The sequence below is a fragment of the Gasterosteus aculeatus genome, chromosome 17, assembly GCF_964276395.1.
Source record: "Gasterosteus aculeatus chromosome 17, fGasAcu3.hap1.1, whole genome shotgun sequence".
NCBI lineage: Eukaryota > Metazoa > Chordata > Actinopteri > Perciformes > Gasterosteidae > Gasterosteus > Gasterosteus aculeatus.
The window spans coordinates 16,712,154-16,740,144 of record NC_135705.1 but is presented as its reverse complement, the minus strand read 5'-3'; the positions used below and the strand labels follow the sequence as shown (position 1 = coordinate 16,740,144).

Genomic DNA, 27,991 nt, shown 5'->3' with positions numbered 1-27,991 from the left:
AGACGACAGCTTGTCATCATCCATGGAACCACCTGGCGTCATTTTTCGATGACACAAAATACTATCACAGCATGGTGGAGGCCAGCCAAGCCAGTGGGGAAATCTTCACCATGACAAGTGTTATCTAAGTGCTGTCATCTAAGTGCTAGAGACGAGGCTTATCCACGGCTGAATGGACCACAGGAAAAGAAGCTGGTTCACAGGCTGGACTTTAATTACAACATCTGAAAAACTTAACCAAAATAAAATGCAAACGCAAAAGGGAGAACTTTCCCTTCCTGCCACAAATGTCCTTATGTTCAGGCAAAAATCACACTTGGTTATGTCTAGGAAAAGATCATGCACTACAAAAATGATAGGGGGAAAGATAAGTTTCAAAATTAGATGCGTGGAAGTAGGAATTTAGGCAAAGGTAATAAACACCTGTCCAGGCCTGAAATAATAAGTGTAACATTTTGGTAATATTTTTGCTCAATCAATTTCAGACGCAAACATTTAAAAAATAAATGTTGGTTCCAAACTCTCAACAGATTTGATACATTTGATCTTTGTGAAACATCTTTGTGTTCTCGACTGTTGGCTCGACAAAACCAATAACGTTAAGCTAACACCTTGGGTTCTAAGACAATTTTCTGGCATTTTCTAGAAAAACGTGAATTGAGTTAACAAAATAAGTAGTGCTTGCAGCTCCAAGGTAACTCGCCCAGCAAAGCTATAAATGCTACGATAATGCAACCATTGATAATCCATCTTTGGATTCAACAGCCCCAAATATCACACACTGCCAACATGAACACGTCTTTCCTCAGTAACTTCTTCCCCTGTCAGTCTACTTAACCACAACCATACTTCACTACTCTATATTATTGTTTTATTCAGCATTTTGAGAGTTTGGTAGATTAAACTAATGGGCCCGCTAACCAGGAAGTAGCAGACGCCAAAGACGAAAATCCAAAGATACAAAAGACTTTGTCTGAAAATGTTTGCTTCGTGGACCCGACCCTCCAAAGACTGCATTAGGTAAAAAGCCTCACCTCAGTTATTAACCCGTGTGACTCCTCTGAGTCAAGAGGGAACAGAAATTAAATTTAGAGGCACAAGAACGTGACGTGGTCGTGAATGTGATGAGAGGGAGTCTTCAGACTGTGAAAGTCTGGTGCACCTGCTGGTGTCAATCTGCAGTAGATGATGTCAGTGTCTTCATCTGGTCTGGACACGCACAGCAGGAGGTCAGTGAAGTGCGCATGTTGTGCATGTGATCCTCCAGGTCTACGTTCAGTGGGAGAAGCAGAGCACAGACGAAGAGAAGATTTACTAGAAAGCAAGTGGTCATTTACTGGGAACTCAAGCAGGGAGCAGAGTGTTCTTAGAACAAGTAAAAGTAGCCATGCAGATTTTAGACATACGATTTTAAACCTTATTAACTCTTACTAGTGCAAATGCATTTTTCAAATGAATATAGTGGCGTGAAGATTTTAGTCCCAAAGTGTCCCCATTGTTTGAATGAAGACAACGACCATATTTTTGTCGCCATTGCAGCTTTGATTTGATGACGTAGATCGGCTCCCAGGCATTTACAAAAGGTCAACAGTGTTCAGAGAAAGAACAACCCCAATCTGACGAGCGGCCTCTACACACCGAGGGACAAGCCTTCCCGCTGTCCGTGGAGCTTGTTCATGGAACAGTGAGTGGGCTCGTTACTTTCCACTCAGCCAGTCGGAGAAGACAACGCCTCCCTTTGTCCACGGGGACAAAAGCGTTGTCATACTGTTCTCTCGGACAACCTCCCCTTGTCACATTTGGACTGAGTGCATCACGGTGGGTCACAAGATCTCCACAACAAGACCATCTTTGAATGATTACTTCTCATCGGTTGGCCAGATCCCTTCAATTTTATCGGCACGCTTATTTGGGACATGCCAAACAAATTATACATTGTGTAATGTAATCAGTGGTAAACGAATGGAATACTTTTGAAAGGAGGTTTCATGAATACTGTTAAGTTAGATTTTCACATCTCGCCAGTAGCATCTCTGGATATTATTGCGTGATATATAGACCAACAAGCTGATTCTGCTGCATTCAGCGGTCTCACAGCAGTGAATTCCCGGTAACCATTCAGAGTTTGTGAGCACACTAGTGTGCATTTCAGCAAAAACGCATGGACTGTCTGCAGGGCCACGGAAGAATGTGCATGTTCAGCATTTCTTGAATCGTTTCCTCACGCAAAGGGCAGGTGTTTTGAGCAACTAGCTGAAAAATGACCAGATACCAGCAGCAGACAGCGACACGCCAAAGCAAAATGGAGAATCATTCCGCTGGTGAAGAGACAGACATTTCCCTCAGGAGTTGTCAGAGATCAGTTGACAGAGGAGACGCGGCGCGGCGTCCGTCACCCCCGGAGTCTGCATTGCTTTTAGATCCTCTCACATCAACGCCTCGGCGACCAAAGCCCATCAGCGTCTCTATCACACAGGGGCTTCGGGCTGCCTGTCAAGGTGGTGAGGGGGGGGGGGGGGGGGGGGGTCTGGGAGCCTCGCCGCCTTCTTTGGGAAGAGGGAGCTCCCGGCCCTGCAGAGAGTGGTGCTGTAACAGGGGGGGTGTTGCTTTGCAGGAGTTATGCAAGCCTTAAAGCAATGCCAGGCCGGCCGCAGTGTCTGCGTGAGCTGCTTGGAAGTGAAACTCGACTGAATAGAGTTTGGATGAATTAAGAGCAAAAACATCCTCTTTCCGCAACCATGAATCGTGTCCGGCTGTGTGGGCTGTTCTCCACCTGCGGATCGCATCCAACCATCTCATTGAAAAGGTTTAGAGCTCGACTGGAATCTTAAAGCATTTTTTGGGCAAGTCTCCGAGAGCAGTGGGAACAAAGCCACCAGGAAACCAAACTACAGTTGTGGAAACCACCAGAAGGGAGAGAGGCAATGAGCGGGTGGGATGTTGTGTAACTAACAGAAATGAATCGCATGGTAATTAGAGGGGGAGATCAGAACGTCATTTAAAAAAGGAGGCACACAATTAGTTTGTATTCTCTGTCGATTAATGTGCTTTCAGGGCTCCACTGGATCCCCCCCCTCAAAACACACGACACATTTACACAACACACTGGCAACATTACTGTGCTAATTTGGGATATATGTAATATTTGGGGCTACACAAAATAAATATAATTGATTACATGACTGTGTTTTGTAGCATAGGTGTGATCTGGTTATGAACACTTTTAAGGTTATCTCTTTGAAAGCAAACAAGTTGCAAAAACAAGCTGCAGTACACACACACACACACACACACACACACACACAATTGTATCTTCACAACCCTGCAGCTCCGCAGGACATTTTACACCTTTTTTCTCCCCTCCTGCCAATCTTTTGCATTGTTCGGTCTTGAATCACTTTCATTCCGTTCATTATCAGTGTGCCGCTGATTAGCACATTACCACAGAGAGCTGGTTGGTTCATTCATTCGGGTTTCAATGGGTGTGACGCAGATCCCTGTCCTGTTTGCCGCCCCGTGTCCCGGACCCGCTCTCTTGGGCCGAGGCTCTACGCGGCTCAGATGGCACTGAGACGGGCCGGAACAGCTGGAAGATGGTGAACCAGAAACCTGACGCACTCCTGCTCAGGCTCTGTTGAAATGATATTATGTCTGATTTGACCTGCACTTACATAAGTGCTTATTTTGCATTGTTTCGACCATAGAATCATATCGAACCGAAGGATATCCATCTGTGCTAACGCAGGGCTGCTTGTCAGCTGGTATTACTTTAAGCCAATTCTTTATCCATCACTTGAACTTAAGTGTAGACAATTGTATATGTGCATTTGAAAATAACCATTAACATACTTATTATTACTTATTCATACTCGCATTATGTCGGAGCAGAGGGTAGCCGACCTACTTGAAAACATACATAGTTGTATGAAATGTTTCTCATTATCCATTATTACCGTGAGTTGTTCAGCTCTTCAGTTATTCGTCCGGTCCAATATGTGCATGGCCTATAACGACAAACACACTTTCATACATGCACACAAAAATAGTTAGGCCCAAATAAAATAGGCCTTCACAACTGTGACCAAGTTGGGCCATTGGCAACGAAGTGCATACAAAAAAAATTCCAATAAAGTTTAAACATGACATCACAACGCTTTTGCTCATATGCCTCGCAGTGGTGGAGGTGCACTAATCAATCTACTTGAGTTCTTGTTGGTGCCAGTGTTTCACTGAAACGGTGCACGACTCCTGCCATCTGCTGGGTGTAAAATGCACTACCGTTACGGCCAATCCCAAAAGTGCTTTTAAATGTTTCACGATAGTCAGAACTAGGCACTTCCACGATCTTCAGTTTCGTCTGCATAGATTAATCACTCAACGTCGGGAACGGTGATTCGGTTTACCGAAGAGATTCAGCATTCAGCATCAAAAACTGTTCCGTGCAGAAACCTACCGTCCATCAGGTGTCTGTCTGTGTCTTTAATTGAACCGGATCTACACAAAATCAAAGTCGCATGGTTGCTGGTTGCTGTGTTCTACTACTAAATGTTTCCTCCTTACGCGGAAGATTTGCTCGGACTCGTTTGCTTCTGTCTAGCTGCACTCACTGATCCTGTTTATGGAGGCGGCAAGAAATCATTAACATAACACAAAAAACAGAGAAATAAAGGAGTAAAAGTGACAAACAATGATGTAGATGTTCCGTTCAGGTAAGACGTTTAATTCATTCATAGGCAGTTTATTTTACTTGCGGTTTAGTACTTACCATTTCGTTATGGTAAGTAATCGTAGCAATATTTATTTTTTTAACTCAGTCCTGCATTGCTTGTCTATGTAATGCGCTGTCAATCATACTGAAGAACGTTGCCAAACCTTTAATCTTCATTTTTTACCGTTATAAGATTTCACCCTTTCAAGAATGCTCTTTGATTTAAAAAAAGTCTATCAGTCACTGCCGAAACCCGGGATCGAACCAGGGACCTTTAGATCTTCAGTCTAACGCTCTCCCAACTGAGCTATTTCGGCGGATGATGTAACAACATTGCATGTATCCCCAATTTATCTACTGATGTACCAGTGGACAGATTAGTCTTGAATATTGTTCACCGTTTTAACAGTTATAAGGCATGTTTGGATTTTTCATCAAACATTAATTCATCAGAATTAACAAACATCTGTAGAATGTAAAATTTAAGTATTTTCTTCCTATGTTGATAAAATATTTTCACGAGGAACAAATTAACTATCATACCTTTGCAAATGGCTCTTGCAGTGTTGTGCAATATGCTGTTGTATACATTGACTCTGTCCTGGTCAGTTAGGGTTCTTATAAAGCACGCAACGTGCATCATACAAATTACCACACACGTCTAATAGGATTGTCTTTTCTTGGCTTTCGAGAGGAGGGACCTTATTGAGTTTTTAGATGCAGTTTCCGAGCAATGCAGCATTGCACAGAGATTTTAAAGTATAAGTTAACTGAAGTGTTGTCCACGCACAAAATGAAGGTGACCGTTCAGTTAGAAAATTAAAAACCTTTCTTGTACACTAGATATTAATCCTGCAGACCATGAAAGGACCAGCTCTCTGAGCTGATGTAAATCAACAGTTGTTTATGGCGTCTAAAATTAGACCAACAACAACCAGCTGATTGTAAGAGCTGTGGAGGAGTATCCAACCAGTGGCTCATCAGATAATGTGTCATCATATGAGTTTCTTATTATCATCATGCTGTTCCCCCCACAGCGGGATTTCCCTGCACCCCCTTCATCATATCCTTCAGCTGTTGTAAAGCCTATGCACTATAGGGAGCTATGCAAAAAATGCAAACATAGTCCATGGCACTGTAGGTTTATTCAAATTTCTTTATTACAAATGCTATGTAATTCATAAAAGTATTCGTAATTCATGGATTTCTTGCCAATACATTTACAAAAAAGGAGCGCTTCCTTGTTTTTTTTATGTCCTATAGTGATACATTAAGATCAATCATAAACCCCACATCACCCCACGCCATCTTATTTTTAAATACGTTTTTTGTTCTCGACTGACTTCCAGTTTTGAACATCGAGGGAGGATGGGAGTTACGCCTTACGTTCTTTAAAGTCCTGTCCTGTGCAACCTTTACCAGTAGACGACCGTGTCCTTCTCGCGAAATGTTTCTGTCCTTTGACAATAGGACACCTGCACGTGGCCTTAGAACGTTCAATCCCTCCTCTGGAGATACACACATGTATGTCAACAAGAAGGTTGCTCATCATTAAATCTTCTTAGTACCATTTAAGATTTCAGCCTTTCAGATTGCTCTCTAATGAGCTACTTCAGCAGATACCACAAACCAGATCCTGTTAAAAGAGGAATATCTCTTTTAGAATTAAGTGTTCATTTAAGCAAATTTCAAAAGGAGCCATGAAGGCCTTGTAGTGCATGCAGACAAAATGTTTCAGTACAGCGATGTCGAATGTATGCTTGCACATTTTCAATGTTGGATAATAACCACAAGAGGTCAACCTTTACTTGTAGTGCATTTATCATGACAATAATAATAATGTCCAGATCGTGTTTTCACCATTTAAATGTTATTTGACTACAAGTAATATTTAAAATCATCAACAGTAGCAGCAAGCTGATGGCCCATGTGGTGCTGAGTTAGTTTGCCCTGCAGGCTTCATCCCACATGGATGACCTTCTTTTTCCCATACCGCAGAGGTCTCTTTCACCTTCCTCCCACGCAACACAAAGCCCACACCAAGTTTTCAAACAGCACACTGGCAGCGTTTCAGCTAAACACGTAGAGAATAGCTCATTGGGAGGAGCACTGCAGGAACACTGGCAGGTACTGGAGGTGATCGGAGCCTACGGAGGGCACCCGTTCAGAACACGGATGCAACCACAGTGAAGGGAGGCTTCTCGTTGGAAAGTAGGAAAGCGGTTTGACGTCGGAGTTTGATTTTCAGCATGCCAACAGCAACAAGACAATGCTAAAATTAACACGTACAGATCGCACCACCTACTCACTTTCGTTATTGGCTGCTTACTGATTGTTCTAAATGCACAAACTGTGTTCCGTATGCAACATGCCGTCCATGCCCAACACATAGAGAACAGCAATACATTTCGAACTATATATATTTCTGAATTCAAGTGTGTCAAGAGGACTTGGTGTTCTCTGGCTCAACAGTGTCTCACCGTGTGTCCCTTAACAGGGGAATGATCATGTGAGCTATATGGACAGTGGTGTACATTGTCCTCATGCTAGTCTCAGCATGTTGTAAAGGAAAAAACAGCTGTGAAAGCCCACCGCTCCTCCTCCACCCCCCCCCAGGACATGGTTTTTAGACAGAAACATTGTTTGTTTCTTTTTTTTTAGTAGCCAGCTTCTTTGACATTCCACAAACTCACACCAGATATGAGCAGCGGACAAAAGCAGAAAATACAGCACGGAGTATTTCATATTTATTAATATGGTCACATCATAACATTACCATGAAGAAAACCTATAAATATAGCATATTCTTGGTGTACGTACAACATAATATATATATATTTGTTTCATGGGTTTACATTCAAGAATGCGTAGCGTGTGCAGGATGGATCACGAGGCCTCACTGTGAGCACGCCACCGGAGCCGTGAGCAACCAATCAGGTGGAACAAAGTCAACAGGAAACACAAGCCATTATAAAGAAGCCAAAGTGTGTCGGTGCTCGGCTGCAGTGACAGTTGCTCCGTGGTGTTTGCTGCACGCTGAGGTTGAGTTGACCCTTGGGATCACATGTTTGGACTAGCCAGCTGCAAATAAAACACTCCTCTAAATCTATAATCGCATACAGACTTAGTAACTTCTACTGTAGATTTTCCATAACATACATTTTAATCTGGTTAGTATTTACAACGTGTACATAAATGTTACTCAAAAGAGAAATGCATGCTTTTAGCATGCCAAAACCCCAAAGTTTAAATATGATACACTCCAAAACAACAGGCCGACGATGTAATCTATGTTTATTAAAGCTATAACTACTCTGTTTTGGTTGCGAATGTCTCAGAGACATTTAATCAACTGATTATTTTAGTAAATGAGTCGATTTTGGATGAGACTGCATTATATTGACTAGCTAATTAAACACAATCCAATAAGAAACATTTAATGTAATGAATAGATTTCTTTTGGATTTAAAAGGATTAGCAAGACATTTTGGGAGAACGGCTTATCACTTTCTGGCAGAGAGTTCGGTAGCAGCAGCATCAATCTTTTCATCTCATTTCCCAAAGGGTCAAACTACCGTCTCCAATCAGGACATCCAAAACATCAATAAGACATTATACCATTAAAAATCCAAATTCTGGTGCAAAAGAGCTTTGCTAGGTTTCTTGTAAACACTGTAACATTTACTGCTTAATAACTACTTTTACATCTTATCCTCACATCATCACTGCGTCTTGCTTATACATATCCAACATGTTCCCCATTTCAGCTCAGAATGGACCATCTCAGCAGAACTACACCAGAGACCATATCAAATACATTCAAAAGAGTTTTTTGAGTATTTACATCAAAGAGTACCAATTCTTTGTTTTTAAAGCTGCCTTGGAGCCTTTGAGTCGGCATTCCATATCATCTGCTGGTTAAACACATTCTTTGGAGCAGTTAGGTAAGCATTAGAACGCTCTTTCATATGTGTGTAAACACATTTGACTGGCTGCAAGTCATACACATTTCATGCACATTTTAGATCCAGCCACAGTGGCTGTATGTCGGCAGCGTCCTGCTGCCTCCAGCGTGGGCTTGGTGCTTACATTAAAACATCTCCCAAAGGTGTAGATGTGTTTATTTCAGGCACTGGCTTCACGCGCCAGTGAGTTTCCTAATAGAACACAACTTTCACTCCATTTTTAATTACTAGTAATAACTAGCCGGGCCCTTGTGTTTCACTCTCAAAGGACCTCTGCCAGGCAGCGGTCGGTACCTTCGCTTGCTTCCAGCCGCACTTGCCGGCTGGTTTTCCGGTTCTCCACCCAGGAGTTGTGTATGACGGTGCCCCCCGGTGACGGGTCCACCTGCAGCAGCGACACCACCCTCTTCTTGACCTTGGTACGGAGGGCACGCCGCAGCTTCTGCCGGGTGAAGGCGTAGAGCAGAGGGTGGGAGACGGTGGTGCCGTACGACAGGGCCAAGAACCAGAGGCGAAGGCTGACCAGGACGTCGCTGGGGCCAATGCCGAGGATCAGTATGTTGGTCACGGAGAGGGGAGCCCAACAGCCCAGGAACGTGGTGATGATGATGAGAGACATCCTGAACACCCGCCTCTGTCGCTCCCGCCGATCCCGGTGCCGCCGCACTGCCCTCCTGAGGGCGATGATGGCGGACACGGAGGCCTGGACACCCACAGTGGTGGGCATGGCGGTCGCGGCACCTGCGTCGGAGGTGACGAGCGGGGCGGAGGACAGGGCAGGCGGGGAGGTGGCCGTGGGAGTGGGAGAAGCAATGAGGGGAGGGTGGCAGAGCTTTTTGGTACAATCCGTGGTGCACCGCTCCTGTCCCACCTGCCCACCTTCGCTCACTCTGAGCCCTGCTTTCTTTTTTTTCTTTCGGTCGCGGGGCCCCTCCTGTCCCTTGCCGGAGGGGCCCCTGAACCTTTGGACTTTTTTCATGTGGGAGCCGATGCGGATGTTTAAAGCCCTCAGTATTCTGGAGTAGGTGAAGAGCATGACTGCCACTGTGGTGAAAAAGATGGGCACCTGCAGAATGAGATGGTAGTACATAGCCAGACCTGTTTGGTAGCCCTGGCCCCCGACACACAGCAGTGTCTGGTTACGCCACGCCGGCGCCACTGCCACGCCGAGGCCACGCGAGGACAACGACAAGGGCGTCACCTGGCCTCTCTCCTCTGCTCCTTCTCCGCTGGACCACTGCACCTCCAGGAACGGGATAAAAAACACAGCTACCGAGGTGATCCAAACGGCAACCAGGAGCAGCGTCGCTCTACGCGTGGTCAGCAGCCGGTTGGCCGGCCTCACCGAGATGTCGTATCGGTCTAAGCTGATGACCAGGATGTTGATGGCTGTGGCGATGCTGGCAAATGTGACGCCAGCCTCGTGGAAGCAGCAGAGCAGGGCCATGTTTGGTCCGGGGGGCAGCAGCACAACCACCAGAGTGAGGGGCAGACACAGCGCGCACACCGCCACGTCCAGCACGTGCAGATTCACCGTCACCATATTGCTCACCGAGTCCACTAAATTGGATTGAGACCAGTAGAGCACCAGCACAGTCAGGTTGCTGCTGAAACCCAACACCAGCTCCAGCACGAGGAGGGAGGTGAGCGACACCTGGAAACCCAGCGAGTACGGCGTGTACCAGGACTCCAGGCCGCCGGGCAAGCCCACGTCTCCCTGATCCTGAAGAAGAAGCCCCATTCCCTCCGGGCCGTCGGTGGGGGCTGGGCCGGAGGTGTAGCTGTCAGTCTCCATGGCGACCTCTCAGCCCTCATATATTGTATTTGTCACACCGCTGATGAGCTCCCATGATGCACCGGGCTGAGCCTCCATGATGAAGAGATGAATAACAGCTCGGTGACAGTTCTGGGGAGACAGGAACACAAGCCATACAGATGAGACATGAACTGGGGAGGAGAAAATCAAAACACATTATCTCTTTATTAGCGTGTCACCTCAACATGTTTTCTATCTACCTACTCATGACAAAATGTGTATCATATCATCTTCAGCGTGGGCCGATTGAAAAGGTGCATTCAATCGGTCTCCTTTCACTATGCATGATCTCCGTTTTGTCTGCAGCCTGAGACCTGCAGAAGCTCGACCACAGGCCCTCACTGCTGTGGATTGGAGCTCTTGGGAATTTGTTTCAAAATGAGTAAAAAGATGAATATCTTGCACGCTCAGTAGATCAGTAAGAACAATGCAGTCAGCAACTTACGCAAAAACTTTTTGTGATACCCGGTCTGCCAGCTGTAGCAGACAACATCATTTTATTCGATCCGCTTTGGCTGGATTATAGAATGAAGTATAGTTCATTCTATCAGTTTTACAAGGTTGCAAATTGCACGTGATTTGACACAAGTGCAAAGAAAATTGTCTACAATTTGCAAGATAGCTACTCGTACATCCCTCGCTGATAAGAACTGATTCGTCTGAGCTGAGTTGTTGCAAACTCTTTGAAACTTTCTTTCATCATATGTGGTATGTGGATGTCTACGTGTTTCTAATTTTTACAGCGCTAAGCTGGCGTAGTGTCATTAGAAGGTATGATCACGGTAGGATAGTTTCAGTAAGTATGATGATAAATTTGGACATTGATGATGCATAAAAAATATATAAATACATATAGAAGCTGCAGGTTCAATCCCACCGTGAAGAGCACACAGTTGATTAGTAAAAGGCCACTGATTGCACTTGCGGGAAATCACTTGAATGAATCCAATCACAGCTGTCTTTTACCACAAAAACAATCTTTAAACATTCTGTGACAACCCTACAAGTCCAAAGCACAGGAAACATGCAACATGACGGATGAACTTTAGACTATCAACTGCTGGAAACAAGATACTTGGTTGAACAATGGACTCATTTTCTTCCAGTTTCTGTTGCCACGGCAACCACACTACAAGAGCCTCGATTAATGAGGGCGCAGGTGTAATCGTATTGAAGTGTGTGACACCAAGCTGCTCGGTGACGATATGCTAGCAGCAGAGAGATGGTGGAGTAGTAGAGTTAAAACAGAGAGTATGTTACATTCCCGCGGAGGGAGATAAGGGAGACAAAAACAAAGTCACTGGCGCTCGGTCTGCTTGTCTGTTGACTTATATGTGTTGCTCTTCCTCCCTGGGACGTGGTACACAGCGGAGCTGGGGAGGAAATGGAAGTCCCCTTAGATCAACAGCACCATCCCGATCAGCAGGTTACACTTTGCCACAGTTTAAGCTGGAGAGGAAGCAGATACTGTTTCATGGCACGAGGAGAAGTGAGAGGTGGAGGACTGGGGAAGGTAGGGTGAGGAAAAGTGTGCAGCCCTGCAGCCACTCTGCTTGACCCACCATCCAGCCGGTTTGTTCGTGAGCAGACTGTTTGATTTAAGAGGAGGAGGGTGGCGGAGGCGCGGGGGGGCACGACGGGGGAAAGTAGTCGATCCTTGTTTAAAAGACGGCACGCATCACCTGGATGTAGGACATCGGAAACGCTCGCAAGAGAGCTGTAGAAAAGAGGGGCGAGCCAGCAGCACCGGTAAACAAGATGTCCCACGGTGCTGCTTTCCGGGTTGCCTGCAGTACCCAACAGGCTTCTTCTGTCCCAAAAGACTGCACCAGTGAAAAGCATAATGCCTGGGTTGGATGCTTAGCTTAGGAAAGGGGGAAAAGCAACATGGACGTTGTGTGGCCACTGGGGCTCTATATGACACACGGGTTTTCCTACAGGGGTCGTTGGTTTAAAGGGTTTCGCTTCACTTCAATATTGTGAACTAAAAGGTTGAGTTGCACATGGAATTCATTTAAGGCCAAAGTGTGAAAAATCAATCAATATGAACCCAGCTTCAACCCAGCGTGCCTCATGTCCCACCCTGGAGAGCACGGTGCTGTTTCACATCCTTTTCAATCCATCGGCTGGCTATTAAGAACTGTTTTCCTCATTCAAAATGCTCAATCTGACTCCTCTTTGGGTTGGTTCTGGTCAGGTCTTGTAAAGAGCTTTTGTATTTGGTAATCCAGATAAAAGCCTCTCTAGAAAGCGCCCCCCCCCCCCCGACACCCCCCTCCTGCTGCAAACCAAAGTAAACCAGGGGCAGGCAGCTGCTGGTCTTAAGATGGCTTCCTAATTAAGTCGCCTGCGAGTGGAAGACACTCACCAGGGAGTTGCCCAGGTGACTCTGTGTGTGTGTGTGTGTGTGTGTGTGTGTGTGTGTGTGTGTGTGTGTGTGTGTGTGTGTGTGTGTGTGTGTGTGTGTGTGTGTGAGACCATCATCTGGCTTTGCAGAGGGCAATAAACTCACTTAAATCCACACGCCGAGAACCAAGGAAAAGATCACATCAAGGAACTTGCTTTTAATCTGCGGTTGCCTTGTCTCCGCTTACCCTTTGAGCACGAAAATATGTCAAATGTGAAAGAAACGGCACATTTCTATATAAAGTAAATGTCTGTGAATGTTGAGAACCAAGAACGCGTGATTTTGGTGATGTACTAATCCCATAACACATTTTTTCAATTATAAACTAATGTTAATCTTAGTTATCTGGCTGGAATTATCTGATATTTTCAGTGAAAAAGGCAGAAAAATGAAATACGCAAACAATGTAGTCTGAGAAGCAGTAACGTTGCATCTGATAATCCCTGTGGTTTTGATTGTGGTTTGATCTCATTTCAGTTCTATTTATATGTAAAGACTTACGAGGTTTAATATGTTGTTTTGTATGTAACCTGCTTATGGATGCTCGCTGTGTTGCTTTGGGATTTGGTTTGGATGCTATCATGGTCGAATATAATCAGGTTGAACATTAAACACTTTTCAGCGAATCCGAAAGCGAAATGATCACCAATTTTGCATCTAATTTCTAAATCTTCTTCTCCACCGAAACAGCCAGATGTGAATGTAACAATTTAAAGCTGATTGCTCTGGATTGAAGAAAGTAATATTAGGAAATGTGAAACCAAAATGTAAATCTACGCCGCTTTATGATAAAAGAAATCAAAAAGACTGATCTGATAATGCATTTCATTGCAGGAGTAAAACCCTAAACCAGGTGGGGGGAGTTAATCACAAACTGGTGCACCACATCCAAGGCAACAATTTCCTACACAAATTCAAGTGAGGCTACATCGTGTTCCTCTTCTGTGTAGGAAGCCAGACACTATGTGACAAGAGACAGTATAGCATGTATAATTGAACAGCCAGTCGCATCAGCAATCCCCAGGAGCGGCAGCACAGAGATTAAACGGCGGTGAAGATAACCTCGCGATTCATGGCAGACAAGCTAATGTAACAGGTTGTCTTACTCCGTGCTGTATTAGAAACGGCTTTGTTTGAGAGCACAATGGGATTCAACCGCACACAAAAAACGATCCCGAGGCCTCTTTGTGTTCATTCTCATTAACACCCCATCGCAGATTCACTGCACATCAACTTGTTAATGAAAGCGTAAACGTTCAGTTTAGTGGCCTCGATAATAAAGACCTGCACAGGAAGCGTGTTGTTCACCAGCCTCGATCACAAGCACTGCTTTAGATTTTTTACACTTTTACATCCTGGATACGTTTTTGTGTTTCTTAAAGTGTGATAATTAGTATTCAGTGGGTGCGGTTGGGGGCCCGTGTGGGCTCCATGACACCTCTGACACCTTCCGAGTGACTAATTCGCACTGTAATCTGATAATAACCACATGTAAGAAAATATAAACATTAGATTTGATCAAAGAATAATAATTGAAGACTGAGTTTAAGCTATAAGCATTCTAATATTGGCTCGAGTCGGGCCATTAACTCTTCTATATATTAATCAGTAAAGCACACCCACATATTTCTCTTCTCATTACACCAGCGCGATATCATCACAAATACACAGCGGTTGGAAGTAAATCAGTTGCGCCTCATTAAAATGCAAAGTTATGCAGCAAAGTGCCTGAGAATCGAATCACCACGTCAACTCAAACAAGGCAGGCTGCGAGGAAAGTACGACAACTCTGTCATGTGCGATTCCGCGCGCTGTGCGACGCCGTGGTGGCAGGATAGAAAAAGAAAAAGGGAATAATCAGGTGACACTGTGCGCTCATTACAGGACGCACGCCGCAATGGAAGACTTGCCGTTACAAAATGTCTAATGGAACATTAGACATTTTCTAATGTCTAATGTCTGTTTAGGTTTTTTTAAAGAAAGCAGAATGTTGATAACAAGATATTACTTAGACAAGAATAGAAAGCACGGCATTGGAGTCGGAGTCTGCAGTGTGAGGGGGTGAGTAACAAGAAAACAGAGAGGCCGGAGTCAACAGGAGGACCATATACTGTACAATCCCACGATGCAATAAACACCCACTAGCATGTGTGTGTGTGCGCGCGCACACACGTGGTAAAAAGTCTCCCTATTGAGACGAGCCGAGCTTTTATTTGAGCGCTCTCTCCAGTCGCCACGTGATGCTGGATACGAAAGGTCAAGTCAGAGCGAAACACCGGCAGCCCTCCGCTCATCCTCAACACAGTGGGACAGGGAGAGAAACACATTTAAAAAGGACTGTATTTGTGCGCGCACACACACACACACACACACGGTTGAACCACAGTACACCTGCTGGGTCTGAGTGGTCTTGTAGCAGTAGATAAATACATAGAGGGCAAAAGTCTCACCTGGAGCAGCGCTGGAGTGTTTTGCAGCGTAGTAAATGTTGGGGATTGTTTTCTTTGAATGGGAGAAACCACGCAGAGACCCCCAGGCGCTGTCTCACAACTATGTCCAAAAGACGCCGTATCCTCCTCTGGGAGTAATTGCACAGTGGCTGTATCGGTTAAGAATTTCTCAACAAAAAGTGAGGGGAATTCAAGTTTCTGTTTGACTTGATTCTTCAAAATATTAAAAACTTAAGTTTCATGAAAAAAATAAGTCAGCAATTAGACAACACAACGTCGTCTCATGATCGACACAAACGCACACGTTCTACGTCAGGACACAAACAATCATCACGGATTTGTTAGAGAGGGCGCGAGCAGGGGTCAGGACTCTGCCTCCACCTCTGCCCAGATGTTTAACGGCCCTTAATTGTGGCTGTTGTTTAAGACAGGAGGAGAACTAGAAGGAGCCAGCAGGAGGGTATAAATAATGGAGAAACACAGAGTGTGCTTTTGGGGAATATGTGAGGGAGAGTAAAATCAAGCAGAAGCTCAGCTTCTTCTTCTTCTTCTTCTTCTTCCTCCGCGGGAGACCCATCTTTAATGTATACATCTATTTGAGAGACCCCACAGGGAGACATGCGAGAGATGGTGCCATTCCAGTCCAAACACACTACGAATTCTTTATTCACGCGTATTCTCTACGTGACGGGTAATTCAGGTTTCAGCAAAGCCTCCAGACTCTCACCGAGGACATCTGTGTCGTCCTTTTACCTGCATTATTTATCGCTGTGCGGGAAAACACGGACCTCGGACAACCATTGAAAACCATGAGCTCGAGGAAAAAAAAGCAGAGAGAAGAAAAGTGCAGGGGACAGAAGAGATGGAGACAAGAGGAAAATAAACAGCGTTCCAGCTGACCACTTGGTGGGGAAACGACGAGGTTACACAACCGCAAACAGAGTGAAGAAAACGTGATGATTTGCGTGCGAGCCAGAGAGAGGACGGTGACGCACTACAAGCTCCCTGTCGCCGTGTGCCCAGCAGGATCTGGTGTCCCTCCTTCGTGTTCGCTATGGAGACAGCTTTCATCTTGCCTTCTTCCCCCTCCACACTGCTGCAACCATCTCGCCTGCCGCGTCCCACCAAATGTAGTTTCACTTTGTAACTGTCTTTATTTGCATGTCCACAGCCGCCTTGTATTCTTTGACAAAGGGCACCGTTGCTTGAGATGAACAGCTTAGAGTGAACGCACGGGGCAACGTGTGGATTGTATGAGAGTGTAAATCCAAGGTATTGGATTATTTGAGGGCAGAATGCAGTTTGGAAACGCTGGGCGGCATATTGTCCCATCGGTCAAAGCGAATCCTGGCCTTTCTAACCCTGAGGGCTTTACCGAACAGCATTAGTGCTCGAGCAAAAAAGTTATTAAAAATGAAATCACAGAAAAACAGTCAAAAGAAACCATTCACACGTTGAAGCAGATGGTTTGTCGATCGACCACATTTTGGATGAAATGAATGAAGACATACATACATGAAACTATTTCAGATTCAGGTCCTCAGGGCGTAAATGTAGTAACTTTAAAGAAACGGAATAATGGCAAGTGGCTGCCTTCAACCTGCTCATCAATCCCACTTTGAATTTATTCCCACACTTCAGTTACCATATTTTGTGTCATTTATATTGTACCGATAGCTAACAAATAACGGATTTTCGTAGATTACGAAAGTTACAAGGCAGGTTAAAGACATTTTAAAAGGACGTTTGGCCCCAGCGCCGTTGGCACCCAACACGAAACACCCAGCATCCAAACGGAAGCACGTTTTGTGCGCAGTGCAAGCGGGACATGGAGGAGCACCTACTCCCACATCCAGCCCGCGGGCTCGAATAAAACACGGATTCCTCCGCTAAATCGATATTTCGTGGAGCGCTTTGTGCCAAATAGCACACAGAGCGGTGGGCTGTGCGGTGCACATGCATGCAACAGCCAAGCCGTCAGATAAACACAGAGTTTTACATAATATGGCAGTGGTTCCATTGTGGAAAGATTTTTGTTAATTATCCACACGAACGGTTATGGAATAAAATACGCTGCGTAGAAGCGGGGTTTTAGAAGAATAAAAGTTTAGAATGAGGTTTTAAAACGTGAAAATTTGCAGCGAACCTTCCTATCAAAGACAAGTATTCAATTGATTAAAGTTAATTTGGGAACTGGTTTCATCGGGTTTGCTTTACGGCCAACTGCATACATTTTTTTACATTTTAAACTGTCTCCATCGGATAAATGGCCGCAACAACGAAATATAGATGACATCGTCAAAAGCAACATTTGAATTACTGAGGAAAAAAACCCTGCACTCTTACTTCTTCGAGTTGGATCCGTGCGCTCAGGCAGTCATCACGCGTGTCGGTGGGAAGCGTCCCTCATCTCCTGTGGAGCCAGAAGCCCGAAGCCCGCTGCCTCTCTGCGCAGCAGCAACAGCGCCACCAGCGGCCACTAACAACACGACAGCTCGGTGGGACGGAAGGACGGACGCCAGCGAGGATGCTGCTGCCAGGTGGAGGAAGGAGGAGGAGGAGGAGGAGGAGGAGGAGGCGCGGACCATCGAGGACATTCAAATCCACGGTTTTAAAACAGCAAATTTGCCTTTGCTTTGATGCCGTTAGAAATGTAGAGCCCCCGCTCCGATGTTTACATCTAATGGTCACATTAATAAATGCAAATATGAAAAAACAAATTGTATTTTTGTGGCTTAATGGGGAGGCATTGCCTCGAAGGACGTCACATGAGGCAGGGGTTGTTGGGGCAGAACTCCACCAGTCTTGAACCGGACAGAATTGAGCAATAAATCCAGTCTCACCAGCAAAAACTCATCGAAGCACGTTTAGGAGCAGCTGGGGTGGATTTGTAGTGTGTCAAGATCACCTTGAGGTTGTAACCAGCCAGGACTTTATTAGAGGACATGGTGATGAGCAATTAGAAATATCCTAAAGCTGTTGAGATTCATAGACGTGAGTTTACCAGACCTCTGAAGCCAACAACTCGCCTCCCCCATGGCTGTTGGTGGATAAGCTGCATTGTGGGTAATATAGGCCATTGGTTTTGGAAATTGTCCTTGTAATGACCAAACACTTCAAGGTCAATAAAAACAGCACGGTTGTTTGGGTGTTTCGAGTTTGTGCATCTGAACACTGAAGGAAAGGAAACTTTTAAACCATTCGCCAAAGCTGTTAAACCGAGCAGATGCTGTAGAGCCAAATCCACGCGGAGCCAATTGTATAACTACCATTCAATACACTTCAACGGGTTCATCCGGAATGTTGTGAAACACAGAAGTAGATTAAAGCACGAGAGACCGTCAGCAGTCATGCACCGCCATGACTCGATTCAGTTCAATGGCACTTGTTCAGCTTCCACCATCACTTCCATGTTGGCATCGCACGCAACTCCTGCTCCTGCATTGATGAGATGCAATTTCACTTGACGAAAGAACACGATGAAATACTGCTGGAAAAAGTGTTTTGACTGTCTCATGATTTATGGTCTCATTACGTTTAAAGAACATTCACATCCCTCAAAACAATAACTAATATTATATGAGGTAGGCATTGGCTTTTGTGTGGATGCCAACTGAATTTTATTTTCTATAATCTGAAACAAAAAACTGGCAGGGGACACTTGGATTGAGCCACTGTTAGTCTCCAACTCTTGACCCACTGATATGTACCGCAGACATCAGCTTTTTTTTGTGTTGTATCAGGTCCGTTTGGCGTTTCCTCATCTTTTTGCTGCGACTTTTGTGACAAAAATGGTAAAAGTGGCACTTCTGCCACCAGCTGAAACCATCATCGCTCTCCTCGCTCAGCATAATTGTTTGCTTACAGCTTCTCGGCCCCTGCAGCTGCGCTCACTTCTTCCCTTCCTCTGATTTTGCGAGGCAGGAGCAGGCTGCAGCTGACAAGACAGTGCAGGCCGGGGGACAATTAGGGAAGCGTGGGAGAGACAGCTGGACCTGTTGCCAATTACACAGACTTTGACCAGGAACCACACAGACAAAGCCAGCTTAATGGGCTCACACTGGACATATACTGTCAGCTCAATTGTAGAACTGCTGTACGTAGACAAACAGACTTTGAGGAACAGGGAAAATAAAAATAAGTGTTAGTTTTATTGATTCATCTGCACAGGAAAAAAAAAAACAGTAATGAGAATAACTTGTGTTGAATGTAACAATGTAACAGAACAAGAAAGCGACAGGCGGGCTGTGGAAACGTCTGAAATGTCCGCTAAGTGCACAGGAAACCCAAACATAGAGTAGAGATCAGCAGTGTCACCGGTGACCCTCTATAATGTGCCCTAAAACTAAGAGTGGACAAGAAGTTCCTCCCTTGTCAGCTCTAATCCACATTCAGTAGGTTATTTTTCCCAGCAGCATGCTCTGCAGCTGCCTGATCCGGCCTTCCTGTGGCAGCGCCAGGCTCTTCTCCACTTGATCCTCGTCCTCCAGCAGCTGCTCGATGTAGCAGGACGATCCCAGCAGGATGTGGCCTGTGGCCTGCATGGAGAAGATGGTCCAGCGCAGAGCCTCCCTTGAAACACAGCACAGAGAGAAACAAGAGGGATCGTGGACATACGGAGCAAATAAAAAAAAACACAGCATTGGAGTAAGTTCAGATATACATCTTGCCTAATTCTCATTAAAAAAATAAATAAATAAATTGAACAAGCTGATGAGAAAATGACATGTTAAAAGTCTCGGAAACCGCAGTCTTCTAATCGCTGAGAAGAAAAGAGCCTTAACAAACAATCTGCAGAATGTAATCGTCTGAATGAAGCTCCGTGCCAACGCTAAAAACCAGCTGATCTCTGCAGCGATGACGCAACATGAATTTAAGCTCTGTAAAATGTAGCCTTTGTTCTTCTGCAATCAGTGATTTCAACTCAGCCGCCCACACAATAGCACAGTATACTAATTGAAATGTACATGTTAGAAGTTGTGCACAGAATACCACAACTGGTGTTGGTGTTCGGAACTAGCCAACAGAGAAAAGTGTGTGTTTGTTGGCGGGTAATCGCAATGCAAAGGTGATGGTCCATTTGGTATTGTATGAATTAGAAACTCCTTAAAGCAGATACGTTTATGACTGGATTAAATCATTGCTATAGAACTGAATCATTTGCGATGAAGATAAACGTCAGATCCCCGTAACAAAAAGGCATTAAGATGTTTGACAGACACTCACTTGAGCATATTTTTGGCGGCATAGCACCGCAGGTCATAGGACACAGAATAAGCACCATACAAGGTTGCTTTCATGTTCAGGCAGCCGATGAAGTCCTTGGGGTTGGTTTTGTAGAGGTCCAAAGTCAGCTTGGCCACGTCTATCCGGTGCTTTGGTCTGCACTCGCTGAGGTGATCTCTGGAGAGGCGATCCTGTGGAGGCGGCAGGAACAGGAAACACAAGGTGGGTCAACGGGGCACAGACACATCTTGTCGGCGTGATTGCGACCAGCAGACTAGAGCAAATTATATCAAGCTCGGCCAGCAGATGTTACAGACTGAAGCGGCGCCTGCTAGTAATGATTGGAAAGTAAAACAATAATGAAGCCAAGTCAATGTGAAACGTGTAGAGGGGGGGGAATCCTGCATGAAATAAATTGATTTTTGGAGAAGAACATTTAAATTTAACGTCTGCCTTTGATTCTTCCCCAAAGGTTATGAAGGAAAAAAACATCTCTGGCGTTCGCCCTGAGCTAAGCCTCCGCATAACAACAGACATTCTTCCTCCATTCAGTTTGAGGACACAAGTTTGCTGATTGGATTTCAATGTATTATTCTTACGTCTACAGACTCCCGTGTCTGAATATTCACGACTGCCTCGTTGAAGAAACGGATGTTCGCCTGTCCGTTCAGTCAAAGGATCGCTGGCATAACAAACTACTCAATGTGTTGAACCTCACACTGATGAGCTGATCAACAGCGCCACCTACTGGTTGATGGGGGGGGAAAGGGTCAAACACCGTCATACCGGATGCGGGGTCCACCTGTGGCCATTCTCCAGGACCATGAGGACAGTGTTGTCCGGCAGCGTCTGGAAGAAGTCATCCGTGTCCACACCGGTCCCGTCTTCGTCCAGCACCAGGGCGTCGACACACGGCACACTGAACGAGTCGCTGACCTGCGAGAGCGGCGACAGGGAGGAGCAGCTCAGGCGAACGCCCTTTATACAAACACACAGCATTGTTTCAACTGTGCGTCTTATTGTTGTGACCTTTCACCGCCTTACAGATCACCCAGCGGTGAGTGCTCGCAATTCCCGCTCAGCCCTTTCAACACACACACACCCTCCTCGCCTTGTTCATCAGGTCCTTCAGCGCGTCCGCCATGATGCCCTTCTTCACGCTGCGGTCCGCATTCGTGACCCTGAAAGGCTTCAGTCGAAGAGCTCGACCAGACAGCAGCTGCTGGGTCATGGAGGCGCTGGCCGAGACGCTGGCTGACACGCACCTGGGAGAAGAGAAGAGGTGTGGTGCTGAACTGCCTCCTCCACTATCCACTGGTGATTGTTGACCACCCCGTTTAACCCGCGGAACGTTGCGCTTACTTGGAGAGGGACGACGGAGTGAGAAGGCTGAGGGACTTCATGGCGTAATCCATCGGAGAGCTCCTTGACCTGCGATGCGGTGCCGGCAGCAGTTTAGCAATTAGGACTTCTATCAGTAAGGAAACACATCATCCCTCTGAAAGGGCAACATCCCCATAAGGAGACAATAGTGAGCATTGTACAGTCAAAACAAATCTAAAGTAAACTGTGGCCTATTTAGTGTCCAAGCCTCCCTGTCTACATCCCCCGTAAGTAGCTAATCTCTAGATCACCTCCTTTCTTTAGCAAACTACACAGTTCACCGTAATTCCCAAAAGTGAAAAAAGGAACAGAAATAGCTTAAAACGTATATGACCTCGTTATGGGAAGCTGAGAAGCTGTTGTCCTGACCTTGTTTCAATAAATAATCCTTACAGTGATCTTGAAGTGCTGCTCCCAACTCCCAACTCAAAACCGCTCTGATACGCTCTCGTCTCCCTGCGGGGTTTTTTTGCACAACTCGGTCACTGAACTTTGTGCTGGTGACTGTTAAGCTTGTTGCAAGCTGTATTGAGTAATTTTCCATTAACGCGGTTGCACTCCCCTGTGTTTGTTTGTACAAGCCAGAGTCACATTTAACAGAGCATCCAAAGAGGAACAGAGGAAATTTCCCCTAAAATATGCTGACAGTGTGGTCCATGGAATTTACGCAAGATTAATCTGGAGATTGTTGTCATTCAAATCTGTTTAACGATTGCAGAAAAATCTAAAATCATATTGAGCTCCATGTGTATTTGAGTGGTAGCAGAAATGTCTCACTGCGGTTGGGTTAAGTGGGGAAATATCGTCCATTTGCTGAATCAACACTTTTTAAAAGACAAAACAAAAAAAGTTTGTCATAATAAAATAAAAAGTGTTGATTATAAAATGTTTGATTCACGGATCTTGATGAGAACAGGGTTGTCACATTAAAAGATAGTTGTCAAATTTCTAACCCAATCTTTCCAACATATCAAATGTGATGGCACGTTGCACTTCCTACTCGTTCAGAGGTTGTGCAGAATATGAGACATTGATGTATCACAATTAGGTCATCGTTCATTAGATTATGTCACCCACTGGTGCGCCGGCTTATGGAGACAATAAGTGTCCACATCATAAAGGTGATACACACCAGCAGCTACAGGTAGTCTGAGATTCCCTCTGTGCACCAGCCACAACAATTATAACCCACTGATATGAAAACTAGGAGACAGAAAAAGTGCCCAAGTAAAATAAAACATCTGCTGTTTCGGAAGGAGAAAGCAGTGACAGCTGATTCCTTCTCAAAACACCAAATTACATATCCTGGCCAATTGTGATCATTTGAAAAAGAAGAAGAAAAAAAATGGAACCTGAAAGTTTTAGTCTTGAACATTGAAAAATACAAACATATTCAAAACAAGATAAGGGAGTGAAATGTACTTTTGGGTCAAATATAATTAGATTCAGTTCTCAGCAGCCTCCTGCACAGCTGCTGCATTATGGACACATTGAGTCAAAGGCTCTTTGCACATAATGAAGAATTCACATATTAGTTTGCCTACTGGACAGACTATACAATCGTTGGCAAGTTACGACTTTTAATAGTCGTAATTAAATGTGTGATTTTTTATTACAAGGATTTGGGCTCTGTGAGTAGCATGCATCCAACCCAATGTGCTGGCTTAAATCAGCTTCTGCTCCTCTAATATAACACATGCAGCATTGAGAGAAACCAAACCTCAGTTACTTACAATACGGACACGCTAAGGGAAAAACAAACAGAGAAAAAATAGTATTTTACAACCACAAGGATGAGAGAATGGTCCACCAGCAATGCCACCGTGTTGTACGGCTAAAACCGTAGTAATATAAACGCACTGGTTTCAATCAAATACCTTTCATACTCCATAGAAACAAAGTGTGGAAAAGGCCAATAAAAGAAAGCAGTGGAACATAAAATATTCAGACTTACTTTGAGCTCGCGTGTTGCCGGATGTCACGTGCGGCCGCTGCGCTGATTAATAACACCTGGACTGCTGATTAACCGCTGCTGTTTGCGCCATTTTGCCTCTCGGACTCTCGCGCGTTTAAACAACAGTAACAGTAACCGTAACGAATGAATATGAATAAACCGCGATATTAAACAGGACTTGACCCTGTCTCACAGTCGCACGTGCAACATTACGATATAGCGGAGGACGCGGGGAGGAGGCTTCCGAGGGACAACGAGGACATCGTGCGGACAAACGAGGAACCGCCTCAGCCGGAGACGCGTTGTCCCCTGATGTCCGTGAGACAGCGGGGGACATCTGCACAATGTAGTAACGTGACTCCGTTTGAGTAAAGGCGGAGACACAGACCGTTAGTAACACACTTATTCTCCTTGAAGCTCCACATGTAAAAGTACACCAACTAGGAAATAGGAAATATGTAAAATAAAATGCATGTGTGAATCTATGAATGATATTGTACATATATGCCTGTAATAGCAGTAGCTGTTCATTCTGAAACTAAAAAGTGCAATCACTTCATAAAACAATGTAGCCCCCATTCACATGTCAATTTTGTGACTTTTGATGAGTGTAGTTTTTTGTTTTGTTAATTAACAGCACATTTCTACACAGTAGTGAAAGCAAAATCTTTATTTTTACTAGTTTATTACAGTATCATTTCTTAAAGAGACAATTTTCTGTGATAACTCATAGGTTTCCTCCAACAGACCATTATTACAGCATCCTGATGGAAACATTTCGTTGATGCCCAGCAGCGACCACGTTGCGTTACAATGTCGCTGCAACACATTTAAAACATTTGTTGTAATATTTGCGTTTTTGGGGACTGGCTTTAACTACAAAAAAAGTTCAAGGCCAGCTCAAAAAACAGAACAAACTGAGATGTAAACGAGATGAGCAGTGTCTGTGTTGCTTCATATTTCATGCTCACTGCAGGAGCACGGATGAATCATGCCACAGATATTAGTGCAATGTAGAGCAGATAACGCAGCGGACATAAAATGGCTGCGACTTGTTTGCCAAATTTATCAAGTATCAGTGAACAAAGGTCTTTAGCAAGGCTCTGTTCTTCCTTCAGAGGTCAATATCCTGCCCACGTCTTTGTCCTGTTATCACACATCAGACCCCGCGGTGGGTGACGCATGCTCATTTGGCTCTGACCCATTCATCTGCGCTTTATGGGTTGCTGATGCTTGTAATTACACCAAGCAGGCCTGATATCAATGCAGTGGGTGAAATGAATTAGACTTGGAAAGAAATATGATCATCATATTGGATTTAATTGGATAACCGTTTTTTTTCTTTTGAATTCAAGATCACACATGCAAACACAAGAAACAGGTTTCAGAACCCGATCACAGTTTCGGACCCGCGGGTGGATAATCTTTGAGACGAAATACCAGCTCTTTCTTATTCACTTTTGTTTAGAAGAATGGAGCGTGGTCTTGGGTGTAAAATATAATAATTTAAGGCCAAGTATAAAAGTGAAACAAATGTAAGCTCTGATGGACAGATACTGACCATAATGGCTGATTTCACCTGAACTAACAGTCTAACCAGGTGCCGAGTGACACAATGTAAGAAGTTAACTCCTCTATGAAGCGAGACTTTGTCCATTGAGGTCCCCCGAGGGCCCCCGAGGGCCCCGCTCTCTTATTTCTTCCTGCCTATGCGTGCCATCAGCTGAGCGTTGGCCGCAGCCTTGGTTCTCATGTCCTGGTTCTTGGCCAGGTCTATGAGGACGCTGAGGATGCTGGTGGGAACGTCGAGGGACAGGGCGAAGCGGGACCCCTGCTGGGCCCTCTTCGGCACCTGGGGGGCCGGCCGCGGGGCTCGCTCTCGCCGGGGCGCGGCGTGACGCTCCGACCGGAGCAACGAGTCCAGGGCGCGTATGCGGCTCAGGATGTCGACGTCCAGCACCTGCCTCTGTGCGTCTTCGTCAAGTCCGGCGAGGGCGGCTGGGCCGCTTCTGTGGCCCTGGGCGATCCACGGCAGCAGCAGAGCCAGGCAGAAGCACACACGCACGCTCCCCATGGTCAGGAGTCCTTGTCTGCAAGGAGAGAAGAGGAGGAGGTGAGCCAGACGCTCTGCAACTCTTGACGCTGCACGGCTTCTCTCAGGGGGACGGCGTCATTTCTTTTACTGATTACGTATGAAAATCTTTTTATGTTGAAAAGGGAAGGTAATTGTGAAGAACATGATGCTATTAGAGGAGAATATCGATGCAACGTATAGGCAATCCACGAGATTTTGTAAAATCATCTATTGCAGATAAACATTTTAAGTCCCTGTCAATACTAAAACACAGATGCATTTTCAGCCTGCAGGAAATAGAAGATTTTCATTGTTCTTTGAAAGACAAAAGTATGTTTAAAAGTGAGATGCTTGTACAGTTTTTGCAGGATGTTAAAGATTCTCCAATGTGTTATCCTACCTCAATAATCTCAATCAATACTTACTCAGTAGCTCTTGTGAAAAGTTGGTGAAAAACTGGTGAAAAAGGCACTTATCCTTCCTGTGGTCCAAAGCAGGGCTTTAGTATCGATCTCTTATAAACCTCTTATAAAGTCTTCTTTCTCTCAGGCTCTTCTTCTTCTAGAGCTGCGGAGGGTCGACCTGTGTGACGCGCAGCCAGATGTTCAAATGGAATTCTGCCTGCTCGTCCGCGACTTTGTCTTCATCCACGCCGGTCTTGGCCGTGGCACTGCCCCTCGGTGTTCATCTTTTGTATCATTACACGCCCTCACCCTCCCTCCATTTCATCTCATTTCCTCCAGACTCATTGACGTCTTTCGCTTTCTAAAAATAACACAATGTTAATAACTATAGTTTGCCTATAAGCTGAACCCCCCCCTCTCCCCCATTGTTCAAAAGTTGAGGACCAACATCTTGCCAGATTAATCTATTTCTTATCATGGTGTTGTGTTTTCAGATCCCCCAGGGTCAATCCTGCATGCTGACTGTGTGAGCAGAGCCTCACCATCGCAAAGAGGAGGAATGTGTGGTTTAAAGACAACGATAAGTAATGGGTAATGTTCATGCTATTGCAGATTGTCGCCCTCTTTGTGAGTTTGTGTGATTTTTAATAGTGCGGTTTCAAGACTCTGCTTTAATCGAACGAGCTCACTGGTTTATTTTTTCAAACATTTCGATTCATGTCAAAAGTTTCACTGTCAGGTGTAGGCTTGGAAAGTGAATGGCAGCCGCCATAGCTGCCATCAACAAGGAGACGCGGCACAGACTGCAGTTACTGGAGTGTTGCTGTATCCGTTGTTCAAGGTTCATCCAAACATGTGCTGCTCTTCTGCCGAATATCTTAACAAAAGTCATCTAAAGCCACGTAGATCGTCAGGATCTTTTGAAACAGTGCTCAATGGACAGAGTGCTTGTATCGTACTTATTGTTTTCATCCAGCAGGAGACGAATCTCCAGGACCCAAATCAAGCAGCTTATGACAAAAGCTCCTCGTACGGGAGTTCTACTTGAATGAGCAGCACTAAATTCTTCCACATTACTGTGACGGTGATTCAACTCTACAGGGAGCATTTAGTTGGGATTAAGAGCAGCTAAATGTGGAGTTTAGGGAGGCAATTGCATTTCTTAAAATTAATGTGTTTCATATGAACTGAAGTAAAGAGGGACGGCAAATTAGCTTCTTTGGTTCCTATTTTGGAGAAAGAAAATGTCCACATCATCAGATTTTGTGTTATAGTTCACGTGCTCGGGTGTTCTTCTGCAGGACTTTGAAAAGTTCGGCATCACACGGGAAAATATCTAAACGCTGTTACTTGTTTAAAGGAACACTAGGAGTAGAGAAATGTATTTTAAGACGACAGAAGAGGGGTGTTGGGAGGTGATAGAGGACGAAGGGGCTATGAGGCCCAGGAGACCAACAAGACAAGCTCCTTTCCGGAGTCGCCTCGTCAAGGGACTTATCCTCATCTGACTAATGATATGAATATCACAAGAGCAGCCCGATTACGGTAGTTGGGCCCTCGGGGGCCTTGAGGATTACAAGCCGTCTCAGTTACCCTGAGATAAA

The 27,991-nt window shown here is 45.1% G+C and overlaps 3 protein-coding genes, 1 long non-coding RNA gene and 1 other non-coding gene across 20 annotated transcripts; all 5 read right to left on the bottom strand.

The window, feature by feature from the left end:
* Positions 1–194: 194 nt before the first annotated feature.
* On the bottom strand, positions 195–4,554 carry LOC120834623 (uncharacterized). Its single transcript, XR_005714485.2, has 3 exons — positions 4,454–4,554; positions 3,954–4,004; positions 195–1,269 (listed from the first exon to the last, which is right to left on the bottom strand). It is a non-coding gene; the product is annotated as an uncharacterized LOC120834623 (long non-coding RNA).
* Positions 4,555–4,952: 398 nt separating this feature from the next.
* Positions 4,953–5,025, bottom strand: trnaf-gaa (transfer RNA phenylalanine (anticodon GAA)). Its single transcript has one exon. It is a non-coding gene; the product is annotated as a tRNA-Phe (tRNA).
* A 2,417-nt stretch (positions 5,026–7,442) lies between these two features.
* LOC120835452 (G-protein coupled receptor 22) lies at positions 7,443–17,816 on the bottom strand. The gene is made up of 2 exons (XM_040204390.2): positions 17,693–17,816; positions 7,443–10,579 (listed from the first exon to the last, which is right to left on the bottom strand). The coding sequence occupies exon 2, from the start codon at positions 10,466–10,468 to the stop codon at positions 8,936–8,938; it is 1,533 nt and encodes a 510-aa protein (XP_040060324.1). The 5' UTR covers positions 10,469–10,579; positions 17,693–17,816; the 3' UTR covers positions 7,443–8,935.
* Positions 17,817–19,478: 1,662 nt separating this feature from the next.
* On the bottom strand, positions 19,479–24,280 carry cidec (cell death inducing DFFA like effector c). 16 transcript variants are annotated; one of them, XM_040204382.2, is made up of 7 exons: positions 23,833–23,884; positions 23,689–23,700; positions 21,935–22,003; positions 21,675–21,837; positions 21,359–21,508; positions 20,573–20,763; positions 19,479–19,918 (listed from the first exon to the last, which is right to left on the bottom strand). In XM_040204382.2, the coding sequence occupies exons 1-7, from the start codon at positions 23,844–23,846 to the stop codon at positions 19,738–19,740; spliced, it is 780 nt and encodes a 259-aa protein (XP_040060316.2). In that variant the 5' UTR covers positions 23,847–23,884; the 3' UTR covers positions 19,479–19,737. The 16 variants fall into 16 exon arrangements, with proteins under 16 accessions (XP_040060316.2, XP_077948497.1, XP_077948500.1 ...); XM_078092371.1 differs by having other exon boundaries at positions 21,684–21,837; XM_078092374.1 differs by lacking the exons at positions 23,689–23,700; positions 23,833–23,884 and adding an exon at positions 23,910–24,280 and having other exon boundaries at positions 21,684–21,837.
* Positions 24,281–25,210: 930 nt separating this feature from the next.
* On the bottom strand, positions 25,211–26,647 carry LOC120835450 (uncharacterized). The gene is made up of 2 exons (XM_040204378.2): positions 26,409–26,647; positions 25,211–25,999 (listed from the first exon to the last, which is right to left on the bottom strand). The coding sequence occupies exon 2, from the start codon at positions 25,981–25,983 to the stop codon at positions 25,603–25,605; it is 381 nt and encodes a 126-aa protein (XP_040060312.1). The 5' UTR covers positions 25,984–25,999; positions 26,409–26,647; the 3' UTR covers positions 25,211–25,602.
* Between the last annotated feature and the right edge of the window lie 1,344 nt (positions 26,648–27,991).

Coding starts and splice junctions, on each gene's coding strand:
- LOC120835452 (XM_040204390.2), bottom strand. CDS start 10,468: ATGGAGACTGACAGCTACACCTCCGGCCCAGCCCCCACCGACGGCCCG.
- cidec (XM_040204382.2), bottom strand. Junction 21,838..21,934: donor ACTCCGTCGTCCCTCTCCAA/GTAAGCGCAACG, acceptor CTCTTCTCCCAG/GTGCGTGTCAGCCAGCGTCT. Junction 19,919..20,572: donor GCCGCCAAAAATATGCTCAA/GTGAGTGTCTGT, acceptor CTGTGTTTCAAG/GGAGGCTCTGCGCTGGACCA.
- LOC120835450 (XM_040204378.2), bottom strand. CDS start 25,983: ATGGGGAGCGTGCGTGTGTGCTTCTGCCTGGCTCTGCTGCTGCCGTGG.